Raw genomic sequence first — 12,550 nt, forward strand, 5'->3', positions numbered from 1 at the left:
TCTTTCTTTCTGTCTCCCTGCCTGCTCTCAAGCCACTGCCGCCACCATCGGGAAACAGGCCTCCAAACCACCACCACTTCCTTCGGGGAACAGGCCTCCAAACCACCACCGCTCCAAGCTGTCCCTGCTTCCCCACACAGAAATGTCGGGCTGACCAGATTTCCTCTCCCCGATGTCATTTCTGAAGTCCGAGAGGAAGTTCAGGGCCAGCCAGGCAGCGATTTGATGTCGGGTGGGGGAAGTTGGTCAGCTCGGCGCTTCTGAGTCGGGAAGCAAGTAGAACGTGAAGGCAGTGTGATCGATTCGCGTTGCCTTCGCAATCTACCGGTCGATCGCGATCAATCTTTTGGGCACCCCTGATCTAGATAAATGGTCTTTCTATGAAATTTTGTGAGTCCCATAAACCGTTAGGGCCTGTTTTACAAAGCCGTGCGGCAACAGCCCCAAAGCCCTTTAAATCTCTATGGGCTTCGGGGTCGTTACCACGCTGCAGCCGCTAGTGCAGCTTTGTAAAACAAGTTTCTGCCATTATGATATGGTGGTTTTTTCATCAAATTCTTAAAGTTCTATGAATTTTTATATGAATTTATATAACTTTATTACTATATTATGAATTTTTGACAATCCTATCAACTTTATCATAAAATCACAAAATTCATTGACTATAAAAATTTATTTTATTAATTATTGCACTTCAATGAATTATTGCACTCATATTAAAGGGATGGAGGCAGACCAATGATTGAAACCACAACATTGCATTTGTCAAATGGCCATTGGCTATTATGAGACGTAGCAATAAGGTCTGAGGTTTCGCCTTCTTCCGTAAACGATCTATCAGTGCAATTGAATTGATAAATCCAATTTTAGTCCCATTCTACTTTTTGTTTTGTATTCCTACTTTAGCATGCCATTTCCCCTCATTTGCATGGGTGGATCGGAGATTGATTGGGAAGCTGTTTAGTGAATTGGATCTGGGAACAATCACAAAACCAGTAAAACTGGTTTTGTGATCGTCGGGACAGGATTGGAAGGTTTAGTGAATATAGCTCATTGTTCCACCTTGATATTCTCAGGCACTGTTACTCTGAGGTCTTTTTGCTGCTTTGTGCACATTCTGCCTTTCACCTTCTATTGTATACAGCTTCTTTGGACTCTTTCACACCAAATGTATTCCCCTCCATTTCTTAATATTTAAAACTTAGGGCCATGCATTATCCTAAGCTTTTAATTCTTGTAGATTACTTCTCATGCATTCTACTCCTTCTGGGGTGTCCATCCTCTTGTTATGCATAAAAGGCATACTTTTTGCTTCTAACCCTTTGGCATATCGCTCTCAAATATGTTGTGCAGAATTGGCCTCGGGACAGATGCTAGAGGCACTCCACTTATTTATCTTTCTTTTGAGCAAATTAGTCACCAGGTTACCTCCTGGGATCCCATCCTTGAGCTGCTCAGTTTATTTATAATTCCCATATAAGGAACAATATCAAAGGCTTTTCTGAAATCTAAATAGATAATATCCATTGTATGCCCTCAATCCAGTTATTTTATTACCCAGTCAAAACAATCAGATTTGACTGACATTATTTGCCTTTGATAAAGCCATGTTACCTCAGATCTTGTAACTCATTGGCTTGTAGAAAGTTAACCGTTATTTCCTTAAACAGTGTCTTCATTATGTTTCCCATCACCGAGGTATAAAGGCTCACCGGTCTCTAGTTTTTTCACATTTCTGTTACCACCTTTGTAAGAGAGGCCACATCAAACTTTCTCCAGTCCTATGGCTCTTTTTCAATCTCCAAGGATTTATTAAACAGTCTTTAGAGCAGAGATTCTTAAATCTGTTTTTTGGGGGGGTGTTCATCAGTGGCCAGTTGAGTTTTAAGAATATCCCTAATGAAAGTGCATGAGAGATTTGTACTGTATATAATAGGGATGACAGACTTGCAAATCTGTCTTATGAACATATCACAAAACTTTTTCTTAAATATTTTCAGTGTTGTATAGTATGGTTTATGCAGTAAGTTACTCTGATTTGTTTTATTATTCATATTACGGATGCCCTGAAACCTGACTGGCTAGTATTTCCACAGAAAAGGCTTAAGAACCACTGCTTTAAAGCAGTGTTCTTCATCCGCTGGTCCGCAGAAATTTTCTGCCGGTCCACAGGGCCGGCACATCCATCAAGCCCAAGACAGTGTTCTTCAGCCGCCGGTCCACGGTGCGATCAACGCGGCGTCTTCAGGCCGGCTCCCTGAGTGCTGCAGTATACAAAGCCATGGGAAAAAGCTCCTATGCGCATCCTGCGCCTGAACCGGAAGACTTCTCTCTGACATTGCAACGTCGGAGGGAAGGCTTCCAGATGAGGCGCGCGCAGAGCCACTGCCCACAGCTTTGTGCACTGCAGCACTCAAGCAGCGGGCCCGAAGACGCTGCGTTGATCGTACCTTAGACCAGCCCACCGGGGGGCAGGCCAGAAGGCAAGGCACAGCATGGAGGGAGAAAGACAACAACGGTAGGGGGAGATGCTTTTATTTTTTTATGTAGTGATTGATTTACATCTGCTGTCTGTTCAGGAAGAAATGCATTTGTTTCTTTTCCTCTGGGGTTGTACTGCTTGCAGCCTTGCATCTTAGGGTTTGTTTGAAAATATTAATACTTTTATTTTTTGGTCGTGCATTTGCATGGGGTTATCTGTTGAAAAGCATACAGTGTGCTTTGTGTATTTTAATTTTGTGGTTAACCATTATTTGTTAATACGATTATATTGTGTGTGTGTGTATGAAAAATGAAAGGGAAAAAATGATGTTATAATTAGTACTATTATGGGGGCAGGGTCTGAGGCAGAGATTGGGCAGAGATTGGGAGTCGTGCATGACTTAGCGCAGTGTTCTTCAACTGCCGGTCCACAGACCAGCATCAGTCCACAAAATAATTATTTTATTTCCGCCGGTCCATAGGTGTCAAAAGGTTGAAGAATACCGTATTTTCGCGGATATAACGCGCGCGTTATACGTGATTTTACGTACCGCGCATACCCCTCGCGCGTTATATGCCTGAGCGCGGTATACAAAAGTTTTTAAACATAGTTCCCACCCCGCCCGATTCACCCCCCCAGCAGGACCGCTCGCACCCCCACCCCGAACGACCGCTCGCACGCGCTCCCACCCGCACCCGCATCCACGATCGGAGCAAGAGCGAGCCCAAGCCCTCTTGCCCGGCCGACTCCCCGACGTCCGATACATCCCCCCCCCCCCGGCAGGACCACTCGCACCCTCACCCCGAAGGACCGCCGACTCCCCAACAATATCGGGCCAGGAGGGAGCCCAAACCCTCCTGGCCACGGCGACCCCCTAACCCCACCCCGCACTACATTACGGGCAGGAGGGATCCCAGGCCCTCCTGCCCTCGACGCAAACCCCCTCCCCCCAACGACCGCCCCCCCCCCCAAGAACCTCCGCCCGTCCCCCAGCCGACCCGCGACCCCCCTGGCCGACCCCCACGACACCCCCACCCGCCTTCCCCGTACTTTGTGTAGTTGGGCCAGAAGGGAGCCCAAACCCTCCTGGCCACGGCGACCCCCTAACCCCACCCCGCACTACATTACGGGCAGGAGGGATCCCAGGCCCTCCTGCCCTCGACGCAAACCCCCCTCCCTCCAACGACCGCCCCCCCCCAAGAACCTCCGACCGACCCGCGACCCCCATGTCCGACCCCCCCACCCCCCTTCCCCGTACCTTTGGAAGTTGGCCGGACAGACGGGAACCAAACCCGCCTGTCCGGCAGACAGCCAACGAAGGAATGAGGCCGGATTGGCCCATCCGTCCTAAAGCTCCGCCTACTGGTGGGGCCTAAGGCGCGTGGGCCAATCAGAATAGGCCCTGGAGCCTTAGGTCCCACCTGGGGGCGCGGCCTGAGGCACATGGGCCAAACCCGACCATGTGTCTCAGGCCGCGCCCCCAGGTGGGACCTAAGGCTCCAGGGCCTATTCTGATTGGCCCACGCGCCTTAGGCCCCACCAGTAGGCGGAGCTTTAGGACGGATGGGCCAATCCGGCCTCATTCCTTCGTTGGCTGCCTGCCGGACAGGCGGGTTTGGCTCCCGTCTGTCCGGCCAACTTCCAAAGGTACGGGGAAGGGGGGTGGGGGGGTCGGCCAGGGGGGTCGCGGGTCGGTCGGAGGTTCTTGGGGGGGGGGCGGTCGTTGGAGGGAGGGGGGTTTGCGTCGAGGGCAGGAGGGCCTGGGATCCCTCCTGCCCGTAATGTAGTGCGGGGTGGGGTTAGGGGGTCGCCGTGGCCAGGAGGATTTGGGCTCCCTCCTGGCCCAATATTGTCGGGGAGTCGGCGGTCCTTCGGGGTGGGGGTGCGAGTGGTCCTGCCGAGGGGGGAGAAGAATCGGACGTCGAGGGGGGGCATCAGGCTTTCAGGATGGGGACAGGACTTCAAGGGGGGACAGGCAGATCTTCAAGGGGGACAGGCAGACCTTCAAGGGGGACAGGCACGGAGAGGCGGGGCATTGCACCGAAAGTCAGGGCGGGTGAACGGTGAGTCGGGGCAACCAGAGGAGAGTCGGGGCAGTGCACCGAAAGTCAGGGTGAGTCGGGGCAACCAGAGGAGAGTCGGGGCAGTGCACCGAAAATCAGGGTGAGTCGGGGCAACCAGATGAGAGTCGGGGAGGGCGAAAGGAGAGTCGGGGTGGCCAGAGGAGAGTCGGGGTGGCCAGAGGAGAGTCGGGGAGAGCGAAAGGAGAGTCGGGGTGGCCAGAGGAGAGTCGGGCAGCATGCGCGTTATATGCCTGAGCGCGGTATAGAAAAGTTTTTGTACATATCATCGTGATTTCTGCGCGCTATACCCCTGTGCGCGTTTTACAACGGTGCGCGTTATATCCGCGAAAATACGGTACTCCTTTAAAGGGTCTGCCCAAACTTCTCTAATGGTGTAGAGCAGGGATGTCAGTCCCTCCTTGAGGGCCACAGTCCAGTCACGTTTTCAGGATTTCCCCAATGAATATGCATGAGATCTGTGTGCATACACTGCTTTCAATGCATATTCATTGGGGAAATCCAGAAACCTGACTGGATTGCGGCCCTCAAGGAGGGACTTTAAGATCCCTGGTCTAGCATGACTTCAGGAAAAGAAATTAGCAAGTAAAGTGGAATTATTTTCCTGTTTAAAAATATATATTTGTTTTATGATGGAGCCCAACGGAATACTCACCCCCCCCCCTCAGAAAATCCTTCATATTAGTTTTCATTAACACAGTAATTCAACATCCTTTGTTATATAGTAGCAGATTGTAAGATGTGCTTATTTGCATTTTTGTAATGTGTAGCAGCATCAGCTTTGCTTTTGTGAGGTTGAAAAAAATTGTGAGATTTCAGTGTAAATCTTTTTATTAATAAGTCAATGTGCATAAACAGTCCAAAAGTACAAAGAAGTCATAAATCCAAAGATATGGAAAGCACAACTGAATCGGATATAGTGCAAAGACTGAGCAAAATTTGACCCCAGTTATATACCCTTATTATAGACCCAAACCCCGCCTCCAAATGGCTGAAATTTGTGAGATTTTTGAATGTTACATGCTTTGATTATTTTACCTCAAGTTAGAAGTTAAGGCAAATTCAAATTTTTATTTAATATTTTTCTGAAAGCCTTGATAAATATAGAACATAATAAATATAGAAGAGAAAGTGAAAGCACAAAAGGACATAGGCTTAGAGAGAGATATCGTATAAGTTATTTCAGGTAAATGTGTCAAGATTGATGGTGGGGGGGAGGGGATGAAGAAGGATGCACTGTACTTTGAAGAAACTAATTGCAACTGGAAAGGCAGAAACCAGGAGGTTTAGGTATGTTCTGGGGGCTTTCTTGGTCCCTTTGGTTTGTTTGTTTAGTCCTCTAGAAATACAAATCTGTTATGGATTGTACAGTCAAACCTCGGTTTACGAGTAACCCGGTTTGCGAGTGTTTTGCAAGATGAGCAAAACACTCAGCAAACTTTTGACTCGCAAACCGAGCATTGACTCGATTTGCGAGCCTCCACCTGACCCGACCCGACCTCCGTAACCAACAGTATTGCTCCCCCCCTTCACGATCGTCTCCTCCCCATCTACCGGCCCTGTCCTTACCCTTGTGCCACCGGAGTTAGAAAGGGCCTGCCGCCAGTCTGCTACTGAGCCTTGAGCATCTGCGCATGCTCAACGCCTTCTGGATCTCATCCTCACCGAGATTCTCATGAGACTCGAGATCTCATGAGAATCTCGGAGAGGGTGAGATCCAGAAGGCCTGAGCTCAAGGCTCAGCGGCAGACCGGTGGTAGGCACTTTCTGTCACTGGCGGTGCAGGGGTAAGGACAGGGCCAGTCGTGGAGGGGGGGAAGAGGCGATAGCAGCACCGGTGGCCTCGGGTGGAGCATGGGAGTCTGGGTGCGTCCAGTAGGAGTGAGCCAGCACCTGAGAGTCCCAGCAGAGGGGGTATTGTCATCCCGGGGGAGGGGAGGGGGGAGGGCAGCGTCCGGGAGCGGCAGAGCCAACAGTGTCTAGTCGGGCTCTGTGGCGGCGGTTTGCTTACAGCCAGCACCACCCACAGTGAGAGGCAGCGAACAGCAGCAGAGGAGGAGAATTAGAGGAGCCGCGTGGATAGGTCTGTGGCAGAGGCAGCAGTGGAGGCATCCCTAATGGTAATTAAGTTTTTGGGGATGTGGAACAAATTGTTCAAGTTTACACTAACTCTTATGGGAAAAGTTGCTTTGATATATGAGTGTTTTGGTTTAAGAGCATGCTTCTGGAACAAATTATGCTCGTAAACCAAGTACCACTGTAGTAGTTTTTTCTTCAGTTGCATGCACTGAAACTTTAATTTATCTCCACAGCTGCTTATGACTGTAGCCTTTAGTCAGCCTGTTAAGCTTTATTCTATGAAACTTCAAGGACCAGAGAATGGTGAGTAAAAGTCAAATTGGTATCTCTCTTTTACCTTCATTTGCAATGCTCTTGAACGAGAGGAGAGAGAAGTAGCTCACAAAACAGAAGATCAGATTCACTGTCTTTCTGTTTACCAAACTGTTTGAACTTCACTGTTGCGTTTGGACTGTCATATTCTCTGTAGCACTGTGTGTCTTATTATGCATTGCTCATTTTCCTATTCTTCCCAAGGGTTAAATGTAATATTAGCCTGAGGCTCGTGTTTTGGGTTGGTCTGTTGAAAGAAAACCAGTGGGATGATTATTCAGTATACCTGTATCCTTTTCCCCACTTTTCTGTCATATACTGGCATTCCTTTCAAAATATATACATTACGCTCTGAGGGGAAAATGAAATTGGTAGCACTGACAGCTGATAATGTAAGATATGTGGCAACTCAACTTCAAATGTTTTCCATTGCTGGAATATCATATTGGAACAGGCTTATCGGGCAATTAAGATTATGTGCAGACCATTACAGCTTTAAGAAATTGTTGCAAACCAGGCTGTTTGTAGACGCAAACTTATGATCTGTCTTTCCTAACATTGGGCTAGATTCACGAAGCCTGCCTTTGCCGGCCGATCCGTGGCCTATCCGTTTACGAGTCTTCTTGGATGATCGATTCAGCAAGCCTCCTCATGCAAATTAATGTGCTTGGAGGCATGCACATACAGTCACTGGACGGATCACTGCAGAGCGATCGGGACGCATGTGCGGACCATCTTATTTTCCTGGAGATGGTCTGCGCATGCGTTGGCTTTCAGCACGAGAGGGGGGGATCGAGGAGGCTATGAGCTATCTTTACCCCAGTGATTTACTCTCAGCAAGAATTATCATGGTGAAAATATTTGCTGACAGCTGTTTGAGAGCTCTCTGTGGTATCCAGTAACTCTATATTTTCTTTATACATTTCCAAATGTACCTCTTGTTTCTAAAGCTAAATGATAACGCAAGTTATATGGGGAAAGTGAGGGAAGGACCTGAGTCAATAGGGCAAATATTTCTGCCTGTACTTGTAACAGGGAATGCCGACATGCCTGTCCCAACACATGCTGATATCCGATCGCCTCTGACCCTGCAAATGACGTGAAGTAGATCAGCCGGGGCTGGTGGCGAGAAGTGCACCCCACTTTTAACCCTTGGTTTAAAACCGCGGGTTAAAAACATAGGCTCGCAGCGGAGCATGGCCAAAGAGAGCAGGGCAGTATGGTGGAAGAAGGAGAGCGGCAGAGAGCTGGGCACTTTTTTGATAGGGCTGGGATTTCAGGCAGAGAGCAGGACAGTCGGAAAGGCGGTGAGCGACTGGTCCCCAGCAGTCACTTTTTGATTGGCTAGCCCAGTCGGTGTTCCTGAAGTTTTCTTTTGTGAATTGCTTCCTTCCTATATTTGCATGCGTAGATTGGATCGGGCAGGAATCTGATCAGGAGTAAGATTAGTGAATGGGAGCGGGGTCGCAAACTGATCGCAAACCGATCGGTACACGATCAGTTTGCTTTGTGAATCTAACCCATTGTTTGGGCATTTTTTAGTACGTTATTGAAGAATTTGTAGGTTTTGTTTTCACATGTGTTATTATTTGAAGAATGATTTGTATTGTTTTTGATCTATGTATGTTTATTTGGAAACTGCTGTGATTACAAGCGGTATATTAAGTTTTTAAATAAATAAATAAATAGCATATAAATTGAAGCGATGTATAAAAGAAAGTGATTCATCAAATTTTATTAAAACGTAAGCATCACCAGTTCTGTGTCAGAAAACAGTTCACACATAGCTACCTAGGCTTCACAGTGAATGTCTAGCTTTTCCCTAAAAGTGTATGGATATCATAGGGAAACAGACTTCATGAGCTTTTTAAACCATTAGTTTAAAAGTACAGAACTGGTCCTTTTGCTTTTTTCCCCCAACAAAACAAGATACTTTTAACACTGATGATAGAGACCTGTCCCCATAATAGTGTAGAGGAGTGGCCAGAACTGCTGCTTTGGCACCCTAAGGTTTCAGGTAGAGAATGAAATGGGGGACAAATTTTTCCCCGTCCCCTCAGGGATTCATTTTCCCGTTCCTTCCCCATTCCTGCAAGCTCCGTCCTCGTCTACACAAGCCTCAAACACTTTAATATCATAAGTGTTCAAAGTTTGTGCAGTTAAGGCAGAGCTTACAGAAATGGGACAGGGACAATGTCAAAACTTACGGAGATGGGACAGGGACAAATTTGTCCCTGTGTTATTCTCTAGTTACAGGTTTAAGACTCAGTGCCACTGCTTGTGTAACTGACCACTATTTAATGTAAATCGCCCAGGGATCCCCTTGGGGGTATATAAGTGCTATATAAATAAATAAATAAAACCCCTGTAACAAGCCACAGTGTCTGTGAAAAAGCAGCATTGCAAATATTACAACAGTCCTTACCAGGCTGCTACAAATCCCTACACAAACCATAGGTTCATGAAATACTTCAGCTTGGACCCATATGCAAAACATGAATAAAGCCTAACCAAATACAGAACAGATTACCACAAATAGAAATGGATATGTGTAGAAGAAACTCAATTGGTCAAGAAGCCGAATCCAGCTTGTAATATAACATTGGAGAAATAGAAAGAGATGTACTGAACGAAATACAAAATTCTGCAGAAAGCTTTTTGAGAGCTACGGGAGGGCTTAAAACCTATTGTAAAGACTGTAGCTTTTTCAGAAATACAACCTGCATATGGAAAAGGAGAGGAAAGATTCCAAAATACAGAGCACTTTAATAGGTGGCTCAAAGATTGGTGTCAACAAGAAAGGTTTAGGCACATAGGAGGATGGGGGAAGACATGGAAAGGAAAGAGACTATATTGTAATAATGGGCTGCATCTTACTATAACAGGAAAAAGAATCCTTGCTGAAAAATTTAGACATGAGGCTCATTTTCTATGGTACTTTGTGTGTCTAAGTGCTTTGAAAATGAGCCCCTACATTTCTAGGCATTTAAACTAAAGGGTGGGGGTGGCGTAAGTATGAAGGACAATTATAGTGGCCACCCTCAGCAAAAGACAAGATGTGATGGTAGTAAAAATAGCAGTGTAAACAATATTAGCAACTCACTTCTTAGCAATGCAATAGGAAGCGAGACTAAACAAAAAACTATACAAAAAATGAGTTTATCACTGAAAGATAACTGGAAAGCAATGACCACAAATGCTCACAATCTAAGCAACAAAGTCCATGGTTTGCAAGCCCTGATGTTAGAGGTAAATAGATATATATTTAGACTACTTGTACCAAGCTCACTATTTACACAATCATACCTTCAGGGCTGGGCTAGTAACTGCTCAGAAAGGATGGGCTGACCTAGGTCCATCATGCCCTTTTATTATGCACCAGTTCTGTGGTACAAACTAGAGAATGACAAGAGGTCAAATTTTCCCATCCCAGCAAGTTCTTTTCCTGTCCCACCCCATTTCTGCAAGCTCTGTCCTCATCTGCTCAAGCCTCAAATACTTTAAAATCATATTGTTTGAGGTTTTTGCAGTTAAGGCAGAGCTTATAGGAATAGGACAGGGACAGCGAAAAAACTCGTCGGGATGGGTCGGGGGAAATTGAGTTCCTGCGGGGAAAGGGACAAATTTGTCCCCCTGTCATTCTCTAGTACAGACAATGTTTTCCTGCTTCTGGCTATGAGAGCCCAGTGCCAAATTAGTTCATATGCAATGTGCATTGAGAATGACTGACTAAATCTGGACAGTGCTTTATCTGTGACTTGCGTTTTCATACTTTTGGATATTGATTTTAGATTCATTACTCACTTTTTCCAAATCTGAACTAGAGATGCATTGCATTCATGTACAGGAGTTCTTTGCATGCCCAAATTATACTTGAGGCAATGAAGAGTGAAGTGACTTGCCCAAGGTCATAAAGTTAGTGAAAGAATACAGGATTTGAGTCTTGGCTTCCCTGGATCATAATCCACTTCCTAGTACAATAGGAGTGTTATTCTGGATGGATGGGTAATGTTCCAGTGTTTGCGAGCCCATTTGCAAGTATACCATTTCTGGCAAAACTAACTGAAAAGATAGTTATCTCAGGACAAGCAGGCAGCTATTCTCACTTGTGAGTGACATCATCCACGTAGCCCGGATGTGGATAGCCTCGCAAGCAGACTTGCTTTGAAGAAACTCAGAAGTTTTGAGTCTGCCGTCCCGCGAGTGCCTTCCCGCCCACTACGGGGCGCATTTCCTCAGTTCTCAGTTTTCTGCAGAGCTAAGTCCATCTTTGACGCTCTGCGCTGAACTTAGTTTGCTTCGTGCCTTCTTTCACCGCGGCTCGTGTTTTATTTTCTTATTACCGTGTTGCTGTGCTTTTTCCTTTGGTCATTGTTAAAAAAGAATTGAATTTTTTTGTCGAGTGACTGGCGGGGACTGTCGCACGCCCTCAGCCTGTGGGCTTTGACTTTGTGGCGGCTATCTTTCCTTCTGTGTCCCAGCTGGTCATGGACTTCAAGAAGTGTAGCCAACGTGCGATGTCCCTCACTGACCCATACCGCTAGTGCCTTCAGTGTCTGGGGCCTGACCATTGCCCGGAATCGTGTGTTCGCTTTGCTACCCTTCAACCTCAAGCACTCAAACATCATCGAGTTCAAGTGGAGAAGATTTTCGGTATGGAAACCCCTGCTACACCCTCGACCTCCAATTCGGTCAGGCCTGCTACGGGGTTGCCTCCTGCCTCCACTACTTCAACCTTGACTCTCATCAGACCTTCCTCGTTTGGAACGTCCTCAACCTCGAGTAAATCTGCCAAATCTTCTGAGCTTCCCTCAGGTCAGATACCTCAGCAGACAGTTCCAGCGGTGGTCCTCAAGCTACCTAACATCATTCCTCCTAGTTGAAGCATTCTTCCTCTTCGTCCTCGGAGCCTTTAGCCTCAGCAAGTGGTCTAGTTTCAGACTCTAATCCACAATTGCAGGCTATCCAGACCATTTTAGAGGGGGAATTTGTTCAGTTACTGACCAAATATAGTCCTGCCTCAACTTTGCTTCCTGCAGTCCAGCCTGGGCACTCAGCAGTCTCACAAGAGGTCGAGTCCTTGCCTGTGCCTCGAGCTGAATCTACACACACTCTGCAAGGAGTCCAGTCTTTGCGAGTGTCTCGTCTGGAATCCTCACACTCCATACAAGGAGCCAAGTCATTAGGAGTGCTTTGAGATGCCTCGATCCAGACCATAGAATCTATGGGACTTAAATCTACAGCTTCCAGCTAGAGAATGACACGGTGAAGAAAACCCACAGCAAGCCGCGGGGGGGCCGCAGTTTACCCGCAACTATGAAGCCATTAAAGCCTGAGTCATCGCAAGCATAGAGACAAAACTTTTCATCGCCCGCAGGATCGGTGATAAGCCTCGTCCCCGCAATCAAAAGCACCCCCTCACTGCTTACTGCTTTTTACCGTGTAATCGACTCATTGTGGGTGGCCCTTCTAAGTTCAGGTGGCCATGTTGTCCTAATCGAAAAAGCGATATTGGATCTGGTCCTCACAAATGGAGAGATTATCTCTAATGTTCGAGTGGGTGCTCACCTGGGTAGTAGCGATCATCAAACGGTTT

General features: G+C 47.0%; 1 protein-coding gene across 1 annotated transcript in view; it reads left to right on the top strand.

Annotated features, from left to right (window-relative positions):
- The window catches only part of TXNL1 (thioredoxin like 1), a 96,500-nt gene that overhangs the window by 59,754 nt on the left and 24,196 nt on the right, over window positions 1–12,550 (top strand). Inside the window, exon 5 of the mRNA XM_033933943.1 lies at window positions 6,876–6,945. Within this exon, the coding sequence (XP_033789834.1) occupies window positions 6,876–6,945 (70 nt within the window). The remainder of the gene's footprint in view (window positions 1–6,875; window positions 6,946–12,550) is intronic.

This window comes from Geotrypetes seraphini, chromosome 1, assembly GCF_902459505.1.
Source record: "Geotrypetes seraphini chromosome 1, aGeoSer1.1, whole genome shotgun sequence".
Lineage (NCBI taxonomy): Eukaryota > Metazoa > Chordata > Amphibia > Gymnophiona > Dermophiidae > Geotrypetes > Geotrypetes seraphini.